Raw genomic sequence first — 19,933 nt, 5'->3', positions numbered from 1 at the left:
TATCTTTGATATTTTTTTCCCTTTGCTGGACTTCATTTACAATTAAACAAATCGATTTTAACAGCCCTGGTTCGTTAGCAATTTTTTATTCTTAGTGTGCGCGAGCAGTGGGCGGAGTTCGTAGCATGGTGGTGTGCGTTTACATATTATACCCGCATACATTTCTGTTGCTTTTATTTGGAGAGCAATCGTGTGTAAACCGAAGCTCTTTTCTGACTGCGTCTGTGTGAAGATGAAAGTTTAATTAGGCTGGTATAGTCACAGACGCCGACTTCGGAGAGGCAGGAGACTTTCTACCCCTTCCCTAAAATTCAAGTACAGTGACAGATATTATATATATATATATGCCAATCTTGCCTCCACCCCAAAAAAATATATTTTAAGTAGTCGCCTCTGGTAGTGCAAAAAAGTCATTCTTATGCCAGTGTAGAGGAATTTGAAAGCATTTCGCCAGTTGAAGTTGAAAGTGATTCAGAAGACACGATCGAAGAAGATGTATCGGTAATTCTGCTGTTTCAAAACCAGTAATATTACCGAAACTCCAATTCGCATTCCCATCGTCCTGAAAACACTGTCTACTTTGATCGAAATTTTAACTCTTCCCTTGGGTGGATCAAGCGGAGCGATTGCGCTGGGAGCTATACTGCAGGAGGCCTTAGAAAGAGTGCTTCGCGGGCTAACAGCAGACGTCGCTCGCACACTGTTGCCGATACTCTCGTGTCGTCTGCTCCTCAGCCGAACAAACAGGCCGAGGTTGCAAGAGACAGAGTTCACTCACCCTTCCAGGAGGGTGCAGCGAGCTAGCTGTGGCAAGCAGGCTCGCCCATTCGCGGACCTGATTGGTTCTCGCAGACACACACCCATATTGTCGTCTGCTGCAAGCCCGCGAAGCGATTTTTTTTAGGCCTCATGGAGTATAGCTGTCTTCTCCGAGCGGCAAAATGATCAAATTGTCCTCCTCCGTGAACCTGCGGTCTAGGGCGCTGTGCTTTGGACCCCTGACTGCGGGACGACATGGGTTCGAGTTCGCCTGGGTTCAGTGTCTGGGTTCTCGGCCTGTGTGGACGGCAACACACCATCGTGAGGAAATTGGGGAGCTACGAGTGAGGAGCGTAACCCGGTCTCGGGACACTCCTATAACGACTGGGGGTTCGAAGTGCTGACCCAACGTCACGTCATTACTGGTTGAAGATCTCCACATCTCTAGGTAGGGCCGGACCGTGTGACCGAGTGGTTAGCATATCGCGCTGCGACGCCAAGGATCCCGGGTTCGAATCCCGCTCGGGCTTGGTTGTTTGTGAATGTCCATTCATCCATTTCATCACTCATCCCCATCTTCGCAAATTAGCCAAGAGGCTAGGTAGGATTGTGGGAGGGAGACTGGCAGTCGGGAGATAGACCAAGGTCCTTCAAGGGTTGTCGAGCCACGAGTTATTATGATTATTATAAAATGATAAATTAAGCTTTTAACACTGGGGGTACCAAAATGTTCAAATTAAACCTTTAACACATATAAAAACAAAGAAAACTTACAAAATAAGACAAATTATTGAATAAATTTGATTAAAATGGTTATTCCAAAATTTTAATTACTATTCCAGTAACTACAACTAAATGAGATTTGGTAAATTAAATCTTTTTGGAATGTTATGAATAGAAAATGATTTTTCCCATCACTGCTTTGCTCGTTTACAAGATTCATTTATCTTGTAAAACCATAGAGAAGCTCTTCTTTAACTGCTGAAAGCGTATTTCGCTTTATTTTTACAATATTCCTTTTTCTCCCTCCAAAATGCAGGACATTTATATGCCGAACTTTTAACACTAATAAAAATTGCACACAAAATATTTTAATAATTACATTATAGGTGTGAATTTAAGCCACAAACAAGACTGCTCCAGCACAGCACAACGGTGATTGGGGGGGGGGGCGCCCTCATTAAACGGCGCTCCACCTTGAAAAATTCCTAGGGCCACGGCCATGACCACCGAACCAGAGCCCACCTAAAAATATTTTATCCGCCCTTGAGCCCACCCTGAGAAAAAATTCTGGCGGCGCCACTGATCCTACCAGTCTCAGAATATCTTCGGATTAATGAATGCAGCAGAAGCATTATACAATTTTTGGTCCAAAATTAGGAGATTGAACCCGAAGAACTTTTAAGACACAATTTTTTGAATTCAAAATAACAGTGCAATATAAACATTAAAAAATTAGTAGAATTTAAGATATTTCGTCGATTTGGATTTATTTTACTGCAACTTTTTGCTGCTTGTAATCGTCGTGAACAAGTCCGCCCGCAGATTTTTTTTTCTATGGGGGAGGAGCAGTGCTCCAAGTGGGGGGGGGAGCATGGAGGTGCTAGCCTCCAGTTAAGAAAATTCTTATAAAGCATCCCCCACTATGATAACTTGCGTCGCCATTCCCCACCCACTGAATTTTCTCCATATTGAACTATGCAAGCATCCACACACCTTTTCCCAAAATGGGCAAAGCACCCTCCCACCCCCAAGCTAAGAATTTCCACTTTGTTCACTGGGGGGGCAGAGCAAGATTTCATTTGCTCTCTAAAATATCTATTACTTTGTTGATTTAACACTTTCTTGTCTTTTTTGTACTTTATCACGATCCACAGAGACTACTTATCAGGGGAGCCTAAGGACGGGTTTGTGGACGCAGGTTGCGTCCACCCAAATTTTTGGGGGGTTTCTTATTTCATTTGTTTCTTTTGTGATGAAAATTTGACTGATAAAAATTTCTGCAGTGGAGAGAAGTTGAACTTCATTAACTTGTAATAATAATTTCGTATACTGCTAATACATTGCTAAGGGACGGGTAATTAGTATTCTTTTGGGGTTGTGGAGAACAGTGCCCAGTTCTTATTAAGTTTTAAATTGTCAGGTGAATTCTTGTGGAGAGATTAAGCATTAATGGGGGGGGGGGGCACTAAAAAACTGTTGACTATCAAAATTAAGTCTTAGATTATCACAGTAATTCTGCTAGGTGGGGGGGGGGATTGAGCATTAAATTGCGGGGTGACTCTTGAGGGAGGATATTGGATATCAATGTTAGGTCTTAGATGGCGGAGAATTTCCATAAGGTGGGATCGAACTTAGAAGTTTGGGGGGGGGGGGGTATTTATCGCTTTATTTGGTATAAAATTCACATGACGATCATTACTTAGCTGTATTTTTTCTGTATCATTTGGACGTCTTATTGTATCAAGTGGATTTTACTCTGGAGTATTCTGTCAGCGGGGCGGCGGTGGGTGTCATAACCATCCTTTGTTCCTTCACCCCTACTCTATATGAAATACTCTAGATGCTTGTAAGAACAGGATAATTTGTTGCAGGGGGCACCAAATTCTATTTTCACTGTCTAATGAATAATTGAATCAGTCATACGAACAAACTAGTTTTAGTTAAGACAACTGCAGCACCAATATTTGATGTACCCCACTGGCGTACGCAGGGTGGGGTGGGGGGCTGATGATGCAGCTCCTTCTGAAATTTTGATAAAATCAAACATTTTGAACATCTTTTAAAACGAAGGTAAAAAATGATGTTTACGAAATATTTTATGCTGTAACCTGTATCCTCCCAGAACGCAGCTATGTAATATCTACTTTTCGAATTCCAGAAAGAAAGAAAAAAAGTTGTATATTATATCTATCAAAATAACTTAGGGGGGGGGGTCTTGCGTCCAGGGTCTTGGGGGGGGGGGGATGGGCACCAATGCTACTTATTCTGCTGCCTTTCATGTCTCATCCAGGGTGCGAAATCCTAGGGGGAAGGGGGTTTCCCCCCACCAACAAACTTAGCCTCAAAAATCCCCCCCACCAAAAATTTCCGGGGTAGAGTTTTTGTTTCAACAAACAAAAGATGAGCAATTACTTTTAATTTCAAATATACTGTACTAAGAATAATATCGAATGCATACACAAATTAGTGTAGTTGTGACTGTTCAATGCTTTTCCTCTCTCAAGAGATCATTAACAAATCTACATCAATACGCACAATAAAAGTAAAACAAGAATGCAAAACAATAATTACTATGAAATCTAATTGATTTTTATTAACATAAAGCAAAAACTTAATAAAAACTCACACATAATAAAACCACTTCAACTATTTCATAATTTATTAACATCTTTAACCAGTTAGTAAAGGAAGTAGTTTGCTACATTATGATATCTGATATACATAAAAGTAACAAACTTATTATTTTGTGTGTAATTATAAAATAATAATATTGTTAATTACTCCCTCTGTCCCATAATTATTGTCCGGTATGCAAAATGGTAACTTTTTATTTAGGTTCTTTTGGATACTTGATCGGCCAATTTGTACTGATCCTTGAGTAATAACGTTGTATGACACATTCCCGTGTTTCATTTACTTCTTCTGTATACACCAATGTCACAGTTTGAATATCGTACAATTATTATGGGACAACAAACAAAAGTGTACCGGACAATAATTATGGGACAGAGGGAGTACTATTTTAGTAATTTAATTTAGTAATTTATTTTTACTTTTAATAACATTATAACTATGTATATCGTATAATTTATATGTATGTTTGTGGGGGAGGTGGTTTGTAGATTAAGATCTTTCTCCCCTCCCCCCGCCAGTCTTAAATGATTTCGCACCCTGGTCTCATCCATGCTTTCACCATTCGAATTATCAGAAGTTCTCTTGATAAATCAGGGGGCAAGTGCCCCCTCTGCGGGCGCCCTTGGTCTTGAACAAAAAGCATGAATACACATGTCACAGAGTGCTGTCGTACAACAACGATAACTTTCCCGACAGATGGAGGACACACACACTCATATTTTTTTCTGTCGGATAAGATACTGGATACACCATGCCAGCAGAGATACAGCCAGAGTGAAGCCCAGTTGACAGTATCCGCGATTGGGGGGCCGTGGGGGGCAGTCCCCCCCCCCCCACACACACACTTTTGGCCTCAGCGACCGTTGTCTACCAGAAAAGTAAACTGTCCTTGCACTCACAGTTTTGGGATCCAATCGCCGCTACTGCCAGTGGCGTATTATGAAAATTTAACCTGGTTTATCGCAATAATTCTTATTTATTGCATATATTTAATAGAGTTGGCCACGAAAAAGTAGCTTCAGACTGAAACAACGAGCAAGTGGATAATGTATAACTACTACTTTATTATTACCATTATTACAGTTATTACAATAATAATTTCCTTCTAAAGATTTGGCAACATACTCACTTGCCACAAGAGATGCTGGAAATGGTGCCTGTTTAAATTAATGATAAATGTTGGCATGAGGTACTGTGGAGCTGGGCTATTTATTCGTGGCCCACCCTGTATATACAGGTATTGGACAAAATAATGGAAACACCTGTGGAAGTCGGAACATCATGTATTAATACGGTGTTAGGCCACCTTTAGCATGCAATACAACTTGGATTCGGGACGGAATATACCGATACAAGTCCTGAATGGTGGTGAGTGGAATTTGAAGCCATTCTTCATGCAGCACAGCCTCCAGCTCAGGTAGAGACGAAGGAGGTGGAAATCGACGCCGAACTCTGGTTTCCAAAACAGCCCACAGAGGATCGATGATATTCAGATCTGGGGACTGGGTGGGCCAGGGAAGATGTTGAACCTCATCAGCATGGTCTCGAAACCACTGTTGAATAGTGCCAGCAGTATGAATGGGGGCATTATCATCCTGGAAGATGGCATTCCGGTTTGGAAATAAGGTTTGCACCATTAGGTGGATCTGGTTACCCAAGAGTTCTCTATACACTGTTTATGAGACCCGACTGTGTAATGTGACAAGGGGCTGCCGAATACCATGATATAATGCCCCAGACCATAATAGAGCCGCCACCATGTTTGACAGTCGGGCGGTGACAGTCCACATCGTATGCTGCCGAGGGTGTTCGCCATACAAACACGCGTCCAGTAGTGGGGAAGAGGGTAAAGCTTGACTAGTCTGACCAAATGACATGTTTCCAGTCCTCCAATGTACAAGTTTTGTGGTCATTGCACCATGCACATTGCCTTCGAGTACTCGTCTCAGTTATTAGGAGCTTGGCAATAGCAACACGCCCATGGATACACATTTGATGCAGTTCCCGCCTCACTGTTTTGCATGACACTGGGGTGTTTAGGTGCTGATTAAGTTCTGTAGTCACTTTGGAGGCCATTATTTTCTTCTGCAACGTCACAATACGCTTCAAGGCCCGGCGGTCCCTTTCCTGCAGCTTCGTCTTTCAATCACTATTGTGCTTAGCAGACCCTGTTTCACCGTGCACTGTGTAGTGTATGCGGTCATGCCATTCGAGACCGTGCCTCGTGTTACACCACATAACTTCGCTGTTTTGCTCACAGATGCTCCAGTGAAACGGGCACCATCAATTCGACCTCTTTCAAACTCCGTCAGGTCGGCTATACTGGTCACTCACTACACCTGAACAACGTGCACTAGCACACTGCCTCACTCTACTGTCAGTGCACAGTCCATACTACCTGCAACAAACAAGAGAAGGTTGATTTCCGCCGAGCTCAGTATTACCATGCATATTGAAAATGTGTCCCATTTCTGACTCGTGTTTCCATTATTTTGTCCAATACCTGTATTAATTAGAAATAAAATATCAATGCAGACACGCAAGTGAAACAAAAAAAGGTCCGACTACTTCAAATCTTCTGGCAATTTTACCAGAGGTAAACCAGATAACATGGAGGGAAAATGCTCTGATCTTACCCTTTGCTCTGATCTTAAGTTTTTTTATATTCACGCTTCAGATAATTGGCTATCCATTGCCAATGCATATCATACTACAATTTTGTCTCGTTCTGAGAGAAATGAATAATAAATGTCAATGACAACAGTGTTGCATACATACAACGTACAAAATGCAGTTTTCGGGGTATCCAAGCCGACCGCCGTGCCCAAGTGGTTAGCACAACACGCTACGACGCCAGGGGTGACGGGTTCGAATACCGACCTGTCCTTTGTTAAGTGTCCCTTCATCAATTTCATCATATCATCATTCATGCTCATCTTTGCGATTGGGCAAAAGTGGCAGAAAAGCAAAGTAATATAGACTAAAATTAATCAATCTGTCAATCGAGGTTTCTAAACATCGAGAAGGACAAAAACGTCATCATGAAAAGTTGATCACATCACGTCCGCCACACGCTACGAGTATTTAATTCATGTTGACAAATTATAATTGGAGCCACGGGGATCTGATTGGTTGAAATGTGTCTTCACCGGGAATCGAACTCAGGATCCTTGTAACGATGAAGAAGAAATGAGTCAACTGCTTTTGCTATTCTAAAGTAACGAACGTAAAGCAGCCAAGATGAGCAAATCGTTACCACGGGCGACATTCATGTATGGGCGAGCTTTTTGGAGCATCTTCGCAACATCAATGAATCAGCCTGGGCCTGTACCACCTTCAGCACGTTAATTGGAAAGTTTCCAAAAAAAGAGAAAAGAAAACCATTTCTCTTGCAGACTATTTTTAGATTCAGACTGTTTGGAGTGAATCGACGTAGCGGCTTACCCTTGACCTTGCCTTATTGGGGAACCGAAGGGACACACCCTACCAATGGAGAAGCGCCGAGATTTTTCGACTCCCCCATCCCCCACGTACTCACAACAATGTGACGTCACCTGGTAAAGAATTATCCAGAACAAAATGACGTGCGAGCCAACGTTTACTGACAGTTCTTTTTATAAATAAGAGTTGGAAGAAGGCCTCCAGTTGAAGCTCAACAGTTCCACGAGAGAGAGTGTGTTTCCGTGTACCGTTTCAGCAGATTGAAAATCGAACGGTGAGTTTGTAGCAGAGTTTCTTGTTGATACTTCAAGAGGAGGTGCTTTTTTAAAACAGAAAATATTCTTGTGGGAATTGTGGTGGTTCTTGTATAAAAATTTCAAAGACTTTCTCTCGCATGCAATAGTCCTCCCCGATGGCGCAGTGGTAGCGTCATTGCCTTGCAATCAAGGGGTTCCGTGTTCGATACCCGGTGGAGGCACTTTAGTGGTTCGGATCCCACTTTAAATTGTAGGTCCAGTTCCGATTAGCCTTGTGGACTTAAAACATCAACTCAATCAATCATATCGAGTCGAGAGCAAGATTGACTACATAGCAGTGGCGTGAGGTGATATTTTGGGGTTAGTCAAGAGACTGAATATAGTTTCATTTTGCTAGCCGATTGATTGATTTGGTTTATTTTACTTCGCTTTTCTGCCACTTTTGGTTAATCGCGAAGACGAGGATGACTGATGATATTGATAAAGAGACACTCACAAAGAACCGCTATGCCCAGGCCGGGATTCGAACTCAAACCCTTGGGGTCGTACCACGCTGTGCTAACCAGTTATCCGCGGAGTTTGGCTAGAAATATGAAATAATAATAATAATAATTATAAAACTATAATCGTGATTTTTACTATACATGTGCAAGTTCGAACCTGTAACATCAAGTATTTAAAAGCACTTTAAAACTTTTACGGTAATGTAGTGCTTATTCCATATGCATGCACACGCCGCCCGCAGGATTTTTTCTCGGGGGGAGGGGGGGGGCAGCAGCGTTCAAAATAGGAGGAACAGAAATTCTCAGAAAACGTCTCCCACTAGGATAATTTGCATAGGCAACCACACACTGCGTTTTCTCCATGTTGATCCATGCAATCGTCCCCCAACTTACCCCAAACTGTTTTTTCCAGATATCCCCAGGGGAACAAGTGCCCTCTTGGACACACTCTGTCGGCGCCCTAGCTACAGGGATGTTGTTGCCGTTAATAAGCAATAGTATTTGAAGAAATAAAGCATTTTCATGCCGATGAAAGTTCCAAGCAAGACGGGTGCATTCATTGTTGTGTAATTGGATATGTCGGTGACAGTGTGGAGGTGATTAGAATATTTGTACGAACTGAACGAAGATTAACATTGATTGAATTGTTGTTTCAAGATAACTTTATGAACAGAAAGGCTAATCGGGACTGGACCTACAGTGGGATCCGAACTACTGTGTCATGTGCCTCCACCGGGTGAAGAAGATGAACATTGTTGTTGATTTTGTTTATTTTACTTCGCTTTTCTGCCATTTTTGGCTAATTGTGAAGATGGGGATGAGTGATGATATGATGAAATGGATTAATGGACACTCACAAACACCCATGCCCAGGCCGAGATTCGAACCCCGGACCCCTGAACATTAACATTGTAGGATACGATATTTTCATAAGACTGCAGTAGTTCATTCTAATGTTCGACCAACAGTATTTCACATGCAATCCAATATTTGTAAATATATGTGCACTCTACTTGCTATCGTCTGTACAGTGAAAGTTTTAGTTTGACAAGGGCCGTGGATTTTAATAGAATCGGCGTTTCTTTATTTGGAGTAAATGTGAGTTCCATTTCTGCATCAAAGATATGAAATGCATATAATTACGCCCAGAATTGCACACTTGTACACAGGAAGGGGTTTTGGGACCCCAGATACACCCTCTTTGCTACAGTGTTTGTGAAACAGTGAGATGAGCTCTGTAGTTTCTCTCTCCGACTGAACTTACATCAAGGCTTTTGCCCCCCACCCCCCCCACGCCGCTCTTACCTCCTAACCATGCGTATGCCTATGGGTTATTTCTGTTGTGCTTTATAATTATAGGTCTATTTACGGTTATAGCATACATATTTTCCTTTTTAACTGTAGGCACAGGCCGATTAAGGTATCCGCGTTGAATACAGTGTTTGAAGTGAGGAAGCTGTCATCTGGCCCTTAGCCAAAATTTTATTTCGCGAGAGGGGGCATCCCTAATGAGCATCCGCCATCGAAAGGCCAAAAAATAGGAGGTAGAAACTCTGAAGATGAATTTCTCAGTGTATTACAACTTATTATACAATATGTTTAATCCTACTAAGGAAGTAACATTAAATTACCACTATACACTATTTAAATATATTTGTATGATTTCGGGGTGGCTTCAGCCCCAGAGCCCTTTGCTGGCTACGTGCTTGGCTGTAATCTTGGCATCATGAAGTGTTTTTCAAGGAAGGGCTAAATTTCATAACGCCATACAAAAATATTGGCCATGTCCATGGGAAAAAATATAACGAAAAACAATGAGTTTGTCAAATTATTTCGTAAACGTCGAAGCCGGAAGTGCAGCTTGTCGGTGCCATGTTTGTGTAAGATTTATCTTAGAAGGTGTGGACTAGGTGTGTCCATAATCTTGAGGCAAGATATGATCGACACGCCTTACCGGCGTGGAATCTTGGAATAACACTCAACCTTGAATCAGAAAAATAGCAACAGGATTATTGCTCTTAAAATGAATGGTAATAGGAAGTGCATAGCAAAGAATTGGTTAAGTGTGGAGTTGTGTATTGCAAATCCACGTCAAATTAATTGTACTAAATTATTACCTACATGTAGAATAGCAGATCCTCAAAATGATCGAATGTGCTCCGTTAGCTTAGTCCGCTGTTGAGTAAGAGGATTTTAGGTTCGAATCTTAGGATGCTTCACTGTTCTTCACACTACACCGTGCATCCTAATCGTCATTTAAAGAGGCAGAAATGCAAAAAATGCGAAAATACACTTGGATTTTCGTTTTTTTCTTACTTTTCGTCGCTCTCCTGCCTCGTGCTAATGGCGGCGATGAAGATGAATGATGATAAAATTAAATTTATGAAGAGGCACTCACGGAGAAACATTCAGACCCTGCCCATTACTCGCGCTTGGAATCTTCGGTGTATAGTTCGTGAATCGATCAAGGCGACTCCTGAAATAGGTAGGAAATAAAAAGAGACGTAAAAATGCTAAAAATGCCGATATACATTTTCTTTCCTTCATTCTCATCCTTGGTATTAGTGTAACAATATTTGCCAGAAAATCCTGGAATTCAGTGTTGTTTACACAATGTTACAGACTGTAGGTCGTCTTTGTCTGTGTAAAATATAATGTCCTAGTTATGTACACATCTGACACATCATGAATCGTAATTTCTCAACTACCGTTGTTTTTTCGTTAACACGTTGGATAGGAAACAGGAGAAGTATGACGTCGAATTTCCAGAAATATCTCGAGAACCACGCCAGCAAAAATAAACGTGTGTAATGGAAGCGACTAACACCCGCAGCTGCCCACATCGTTCAAGACGCACTTGGCGATCTCCGTTGCTACGCCTGGCTTCTCTTGAACTATTTGCAGAATATCTATCCTTGAGGAATATGAATTTCCCCTCCCTAATCTTTGCAACATATTTTTACACACGATAAATCGGGAACTGCATGTATGACAAATAGCACGGAATTGTATCATGTGCAGATTTCAGGCAGTCTGATATTAACAGAAATGGTTTAGTATGATATGATATGATATGATTTATTTGCATCCAAGGACTACAATTTTGTACAAATAGGTACATCTGTAGTATAGGACATGTCAAGTAGAAGTACATGATAATAATATTTGGTAATTTTAACATAAGATACATGCATATATGTTGGTGTATAATAACCCTTGCATATCAAGATATTATACTATACAATTTCAGTTCGTTGTGCAGCATCAAGCCTGCATGTATGGTAACTAACCATACCTTTTAACATTTATTCTGGTTACACATAGTATTATAGGACATGTCAAATAGAAATACATGATAATAAAGTTTAGTAATTTTAACATAAGATACATTGCATATAAAATATTATACTTGAAAAATTTCAGTTTGATGTGCAACAACAAGCTCTGCACGTATGGTAACTAACCTAACCATACCTTTTAAAATTTATTCTGGTTACAGATACACAAGACCTTCAAAAGATGAGTGTTGCCTCTGTATATTCTTGTATGCTGTAAAATGAATGTTTAATTAGCATGGTTTTGATTTTGTTTTTAAACTTTTCCACTTTGGGTTCGTGTCTTAACTCTCTGGGCAACTTGTTATACAGGGCAACTGCTGAGTTTTTAGGTCCCTTCTTGTAGAGAGAATTTTATCTTTATTTCTCGTGTTCAGGCTATGGATATCTTCATTGGTTTTGAAAGTACTAATATTTTGTTTGATGTATACCAGACATTCATAGATATACAAACAGGGTAATGTCAGTAAGCGGAAGTTACGGAAGAGATTTCTGCATGAGTATTTCCCATTGACCCCTGCCACAATCAATTCGAATTGCTCTTTTTTGTAATTTAAACAGTATGGAGCTACTATGTGCCTTGTTTCCCCAGCTCATGATTCCATACCTTAGTACTGATTCAAAGTTTGCTACATATAGACTTCTGACAGACCAAAAGCTGATAATATTTACCATTACACGCAGTGCAAAACAGACTTTACTTATTTTTTGTTGGAGCATGTCGATGTGGTTTGAAAATTTCAAGTGTTCATCTAAAACAATACCCAAAAATGTAGATTCTTTTGCATGCATTAAGTCTGTATTTTGGGACTTAACATTAATATTTAAGTGTTTCTTTGTTTGAGAGGCAGTAAAATTTATGTAATTTGTTTTGCTTGTATTTAGAATTAAATTATTTCCTTGAAACCAGCTATCAAGCTTTAGCAATGTGTTGTTTACTTTATTTTTTAAGGCATGCTCACAGTGATCTGTTAATATAATGTTTGTGTCATCTGCATACAATATAGCCTGTGCCTCATCCAAAAGTTTTGGCATTTCGTTTACGTACAGCAGGAATAGAAAAGGTCCAAGTATGCTGCCTTGGGGAACTCCACAATTTATTTTTTGAACTGGAGATTGATTATATATTGTATTTCCATCAGCATTTAAGTAACATATTTCTACAAATTGTTTTCTATCATGAAGATATGATCTAAACCATTTATGTGCTAGTCCTCGAATGCCATAATTTTCTAGTTTGTTTAGGAGAATTTCGTGATTGACTGAGTCAAAGGCTTTTGTCAGGTCACAGAAAATCCCAAGTGTGTGTTTGCAGTTATCAAGTGATTCACCCACTTGTTCAATGAGATCAATCAGGGCTGAATTTGTGCTTTTTTTGCTTTGTAAAACCGTGCTGCGTCTTGCTTAGTACTGAATACTTTTCACAGAATTTTTCAACTTTTATTAGCATTGCACGTTCAAAAATTTTTGAGAACACAGAAAGTTGTGATATAGGTCTATAATTGGCTACATCTTTTGGATCATTTTTCTTGTATATTGGTTTTACAATTGCTATTTTTAGTCTGTCAGGAAAGATACCTGTTTCAAAGGAATGATTTATGATGTGTAAGAGAGGTTTACAAAGCTGTTTGCAGCAACCTTTAATCAGAAAATCTGGTATTTCATCAAATCCAAATGAATGCTTGTTTTTTAATGATCTGAATATTTCCCTTAATTAATTAATACGAGGGCACAAATTGTAAATAATAGTAAATATTTAATGACTACAGAGTAAATTGTTGTTTTTGAACGCTTCATTAAATTTAATTCCAATTGATGAACACGTATAGATATTTTAAGTGTGTGAAAATCCAGGCAGGTTGTTTCCTTTGGAGCGTGACGTCATTACTGATATTTGTAAATTTTGGAACTGAAGCTTGGATATGTTCGTTTCATTATTTTTAGTCATTTTTTATGCTCAGCAAATAGTTTAAATATTCCATATATCAATCCCAAGTTTGATTTCCTTATTTTCAGGTACATTCAGTCGAATTAGGTATTTTCTCTGAATTTTAAACACGAATATCAAGTAGCTTTTTCTTCAGTATCTGCAGAGAAATCAAGAATCTTTACGACATGTCGTCAATAACAAATCCAGGGATGTCATTCTGCAATAAATAAATAAAACTGGGGACAAATTTAGGTTGCTATAAGCGACAGATTTCCAAATGTAATTATACCGCATGGATAGATAGATGTCTTGATGTGCAAAATATTTTTGTTTTCGACTAACGAGAAGAACTTATAATCGTCCAGAGTGCACTTCTTCACAAACGCGAAAATGAAGAAGACGTTCATATTTTTCTATATTCACCAGGGGGGATATATTCATTTATTCTCTCTCTCTCTCGTTTCAAGTACCTTACAGTCAAGTTATTTCCCTCGCTCTCTTTCGATTTCCTTATACTCCATTCCTTCTTTTTCCGTTGATTGCTTTCTTTATCGCTTCTTTCCCTTTCTGAATCATGATTTCTTGTATTCTTTCTCTCTTTTCCTCTCTGGTGCTTCATTTCCCTCTCTTCTTCTATTTTTCCGTTCATACGTTCTTGCGTTTTGTTTCTCTATTTCTCTTTCTCCCACTTCCTTCCTCTTCATCTCTCCTCTCTCTATCTCTCTCTCATTCTTCCATTTCTGTATTTCTCTACTTCCATTTACTTATCCGTTTATGTCTCTCTCTTACATTTTTCCCCCTTGTTACTGTTTCTTCCGTTGATCTCTCTCTGTCTCTCTCGTTTCTTTTTCTTTCCGTTTCTTTATTTCTCTCCCTCTATCTGCTTTTCTGTTTCTCTTCCTCTCTGTTTCCTTCGTTTGTGTCTATTTTCGTTCTTGTATTTGTATGTTTCTCTTCCAGCGGCAGCGCCAGGATTAATCACCAAGATGTGCCGAGGGAGTGCTGAATGAAATTTAGGATGTGCGTTGTTAAAAATAAAGAACATGCATGCACATTTTAGCCACTAAATCAAATACTATCAACGTTTAGTAGGCATCTAGGATAATATGCCAATGCAACTGAAAAATACTAGTAGGTTGCTTCATTTTTGCTTGACTTTAGCACAACAACGACATGTTTAGAAATTTGAAAGGAACGCCTTGTTGAAGGGAGGCCAATGACATACATGAACAGCCAGAGAGATAATTTTTCACAGGGAGAGGCAATAGCCGTCTCATTTCAATACCTAACATTCGGTGCTCAAAGTGACATCATGACTGTAAGAGATACTATTTCGGTTGAACATAGGTTTCGAAAAAGGGTTGCTGAAGGGGTTGCGGAAGAAAATCAAGGGGTGCGTAAGCACCCTTTCGCCCCCCTCACCCTGCCCTCTTCATTTCTGTTCATCTCCCTCGCGCGTTTCTGTTTTTTCCATTTTTCTATTTCTCTCCTTCCCACTTCTTTTCCATCATATCTCTCTTTTTCCTTCGTTTCTGTTCCTTTTTCTCTGTTCTTTTTCCCCCCTCTCTCTCCCTCTCTCATTTCAAACATAATGATTAGTAGACAGTTCTTCTCATTAACACGCAGCTGCATATAGTGTATTTCCGTTCACCCGGGGGTAGTCAAGTTATCAAACTAGCATGTGACGTAACCAGAATACCTTTTACGTTTCAACGTGATTCTACAGATGTCTTGCCAATATTAAAATTCCAACCTTCGTATATATGAAAATTATGACATTAAAAATCTCCAGATTTTTCCCCTGGGCGGCCTGAATATACGTCCGTGATATACGTCGAGTTCTAATTTGCGAATCTCTATTTCAAAGTGGTTTCAGACAAGGACGTATTTAGGGGCAGGGTCCAGGGGGTCCCGACCCTCTCCCTCCCCGAAAAACTTACCAAGTACTAAAATAAAATAATGAAAATTGTTGCCAGAACAATTGATCTTATACAAATTTTTGTGATTTTAACTACAGGTACGCTAGATATTAAACACATGTTATATCTCTATTCTTATTCTGTCTTTTTACCTGTTTATGTAATAATGACAACATATTAATTAGTTTAATATTTTAATTATTATTTTAATTTAATTATTTATATTATTGTTGTTGTTGCTGTTTCTGAGATACTTGGTTTGGACCTCCACTGAAATACATTTCTGGGTACATGCCTGGTTGCAGAGTAAATACAGTTTACAGTTGTTAAGTATATATTCCTCGTTTCAAATTCTCATGGTATACATTACATATAATACCTATTTTCCTCCACAGATGTCACTAGTGCCTCTTATGTTCAAGGACTGGTGGGAAGATTTCGACCGTCCCCTTCGCCTCTTCGACCAGAACTTCGGCCTCGGTCTCACCCACGATGACCTGTTCCATCCTCGCCTCCACCGCTCGTCAGGTTACATGAGGCCGTGGAGACTCCTTCCTCGCCAGGACAGCGGGACTTCCAGCGTCCAGGCGGACAAGGACAAGTTCCAGGTGATCCTGGACGTTCAGCAGTTCACACCCGGGGAGATCACGGTCAAGGTCGTCGACAATTTCGTGACCGTCGAGGGCAAACACGAGGAGAAGCAGGACGAGCATGGGTTCATTTCCAGGCACTTCCTCAGGAAGTATCTCCTGCCCAGGGACACGGAGCCCTCTGCGGTCGCTTCCAGTCTGTCCTCGGATGGAGTGCTTACCATCACTGCGCCCAAGAAGGTAAGAAAGACAGTAATGCAGCCCGTAATTTATGGAACGCTGGATGCTGTGTAACTTCAAATTGAAAATTAAATCAGTGTTGCCACAATCGATGAGCACAACTTTCCCTTTGCAAGGGGGAAAATTTACCATTCTCGTACAATTTCCCTTTTCGCACAATTTCTCTTCAGCGGGGAAATTTCCATTCACAAGTGGAAAATATCCCTTTCTCGCAGAATTTTTCCATTCATCTACAGATACCATAAAATAATTTAGTAATAAAATAATAGTAGTAGCAGCAGCAGTAGTACAATTTCCTGGCTCATATGTATGAAAAATAAACAAATTAATGACATACATGCTCGATACCGGACCAGATGTTTCAGGTTCAAACCCTGGTCAGGTATGAATGTTCTTTTGTGTTTGATCCATCACATCACATCATAAGGGACTAACAGCAAAAAATAAGAACTAACAGAAAAAAAAATATGGATACGAAACTGGAGTCCAACATAATATCTTAATTTCCCTGAATTGTTTTGTATTTTTCATCGAAAATCCTTCTTGCGTCCGAATTTCCCTGCAAATAGGAAAATTCTCCTTCATTTGGCAACACTGAACTAAATACACATGGTTTAGGGTGGATTCTACGCATGAATGACTGCACAAACACACACACAAGTGCGTGAGGGTTGACTTCTTCGCTGACTACTAGTGCCCCTTAGGAAACAAGGAAAACCTAGTTATAAATTCTCTTTTATCTCAAGCCGGCCCCCATTGCCTCCCCGATGACGTAGTGATAGCGCCGTCATCTTGTAATCAAGGGGGCCCGATTCAATACCCGGTGGAGGCACATAGTGGTTCGGATCCCACTTTAAACTGTAGGTCGAGTCCTGATTAGCCTTTCTGTGCATAAAGTAGACTTAAAATATCAGTTCAACCAATCAATCAAGCCGGCCCCGTGGCGGAGTGGTTAGCACATCGCGCTACAACGTTTAGGTGTATACTAATTATGACTGCCCTCCAGAAAATATTTCCGCCTCCCTATAGCTTACGCATTCATTTTCTTAGCACTGTAACTGACATCCACACCCACCCACCCACCCACACACACACTGCTTTTTTTTCTCGTAATAAACTCCCGCTAAGAAGGCAAATGATATTGGTTCAAAGTTAATCATTTAAGATGATGAAAAACACAAAGGTATATTCATTAACCGTTGTGTAATGCGAAAAAAGCAGCATATAAAATGCATAAGCGTTCATGGGGAACGGGGAAGTTTTCTTTAAAAATCCATTTAAAGTGACGTACGAGTTTTTTTAAATACAGATATTTCTTAGTTACTCCGTAAATACAGCAGTTTTAGCGCATTATTTACTTGTCTCATTTTCCCACAACTTTGAGAGAGCAGTTGACTCCTTGTTGATATAAATTGATTATGTATTGAAAGCGACAAAAGTTGTTAGGTCCAACCGGTGAGAAGTCAAGTCCCCGATTATTATTTTTATGCATATTATTATTGCTAGTAAGTTTTACGCAATAATTTTGGCACGCATTGCCAATGAAAAGCTGTATAACCACAATCTACTCCGGGCCTTTATGCAAGTGCTGTGTAAATAAATCAACTTCATATTATACACCAGAAAGCAAGTATTTGCTTATTTTTTACTTTGGTAAGTCTTCCGGGGGTCCTGACGCCCAGAACGCCCCCTGTAAATACATCCTTGGTTCAAGGTGGTATGATTTACATTATTTAGGAGCAACCGGTCATCCATGTTTTGTAAAGTAAATCATCGAATACAAGGTTTCTATTTTCTAAGACAAAACCTATTAGTCAGCTGGTTATGCAGTACATTAATTGAGAAGGTATATGAACCGTGGAGAATTTGTAACCTCATAATCGAACGGCAGAATAGCGTTTATCAGTTCATTCCAATGTTATTGTACAGTGGGATCCATGAGTATTACCGTGCAAATTGTCCATCACCATGTTCGTGCACTTTATTTGACCCAACAAGAGCTTCAAGAATTAAAAGAAAACTCAAAACAAGCTGTTGACAACTTCTGCACCATGATACATAAAAATCCATCACTTAAAAACACATAGGATGTAAGAGAAAAATTAATGAAAATAGTCATGGACAATTTGCAGGGTAATACTCATGGATCCCACTGTACATACAGCATTAAAAAAAAAAAAAAAGAAGAAGAAGAAGAAGAAGTTGATTGTTGTTGCTTTCCTAAATAATGTATTATTTCCTGCTTTTTCAGACACTCCCACCTCCAACTTCAAGCGAACGAGTTGTTCCAATAACCCAGACTGGTACACCTGCCAAAGCTATAGCAGACCAACAGCCAATCGTTCAAACGCCGTGAATTCTATGAACTTCATCAGATCGAACTGTGTTTACAAACTCAGCGAAGAGAAACAACACTTGATTGACGCAGGAAGAGAGACTGATAGTTTGATGCTGAGAAAACAAATGTACATGCTCGAATGTGTGTGATTACAACGCATCATTATTATACTTTGTAATTTTGGTCATAGCTTTAATAACAGTGCTATCAAAATACTTATACTGCAAAAATTCTGTGCAAATCTGATATGGCTTAGTTGTTGAAGCATTTGTCTGTACGATGGCACATTGTATACTTTAGTTTCCTTCTATATTTGGAGACACTATTACAAAAATAATAAAATTTGTATTGTTTATGTGCTTGGCCTTTTCTTGGCTGTTTTACTTGTAATGTTTAGGAATAAATGTAGTTGCAGTCTCCAAATTTTACGGAAAAGTATCGAAATCATAACAGAATTCCTCAGGGGCAAATATTTTTTATATCACCAATGCATGGTCTACGATGATTCGATCATCAGTAATTTCAAAAGTTTCTTTCACAATCTTATTCTGAATGTAGATTTCATTACATGAAGTAAGGTTATTCTGAGTTATATTGTTAAAATTCTTTGTGACTCAGAATAACCTTACTTCTCAATCTCAAGCTATGGAATGCATATTCAAAATATGTACTTGAACTGAAGTGGAAGCATCTAGTTCAGAATCTTCCTTTGCGCCTACTTCCATTACTTTGGAATGCTAACGTTGCAGGAGAGAGGAATTCAGAATGCTCCTGTGCTTTTTTATTTTCATGTTGCGTAGGGAACAATGTAGTTGAATATACATTACAAGCTCAAGAAGTCTACACTATTCTGTAGCACAAAATGCTAACAAAAAAAGGAAAAAAGCTGACAACCTCAGCTAATTCCGAACTCAATTTCGTTATTTTATGTAGCTTTTCTACCTTTCAGGGCAATCGCAACGGAACAAAGATGGCCGTGGACAAACATAATGACGCGTCTATGCATTACCTAGTAGGAAAGATGCCTTAACTTCTTAATATCTGCATTTGTGTTTAAGTTATAAGTTAAAGAGAAATGTTTTAGTCGCAGGGAAATGCTCCCTATTTTTTTCTGAATTATCTTTCCCAATCTCTACTTTTTAAAATCAGTCCCCAACTGATGAAATAAAGTTTCCTCTCTCTGAGTATATACGATTTATCATCAGTATATTATTATTATTAATTAAGAATTCCCGGTAATAAAACTTAATTTCAAGAAGATAAA

The 19,933-nt window shown here is 39.5% G+C and overlaps 1 protein-coding gene across 1 annotated transcript; it reads left to right on the top strand.

Moving 5' to 3' along the window:
- The first annotated feature begins 7,677 nt into the window (after positions 1 to 7,677).
- LOC145994654 (protein lethal(2)essential for life-like) lies at positions 7,678 to 19,024 on the top strand. Its single transcript, XM_083130760.1, has 3 exons — positions 7,678 to 7,831; positions 15,897 to 16,331; positions 18,583 to 19,024. The coding sequence occupies exons 2-3, from the start codon at positions 15,897 to 15,899 to the stop codon at positions 18,685 to 18,687; spliced, it is 540 nt and encodes a 179-aa protein (XP_082986886.1). The 5' UTR covers positions 7,678 to 7,831; the 3' UTR covers positions 18,688 to 19,024.
- Positions 19,025 to 19,933: the final 909 nt, after the last annotated feature.

The sequence above is a fragment of the Lepisma saccharinum genome, chromosome 11 (assembly GCF_977018435.1).
Source record: "Lepisma saccharinum chromosome 11, izLepSacc3.1, whole genome shotgun sequence".
NCBI classification, from domain to species: Eukaryota; Metazoa; Arthropoda; class Insecta; order Zygentoma; family Lepismatidae; genus Lepisma; species Lepisma saccharinum.
This window is presented reverse-complemented; position numbering and strand designations above follow the sequence as displayed.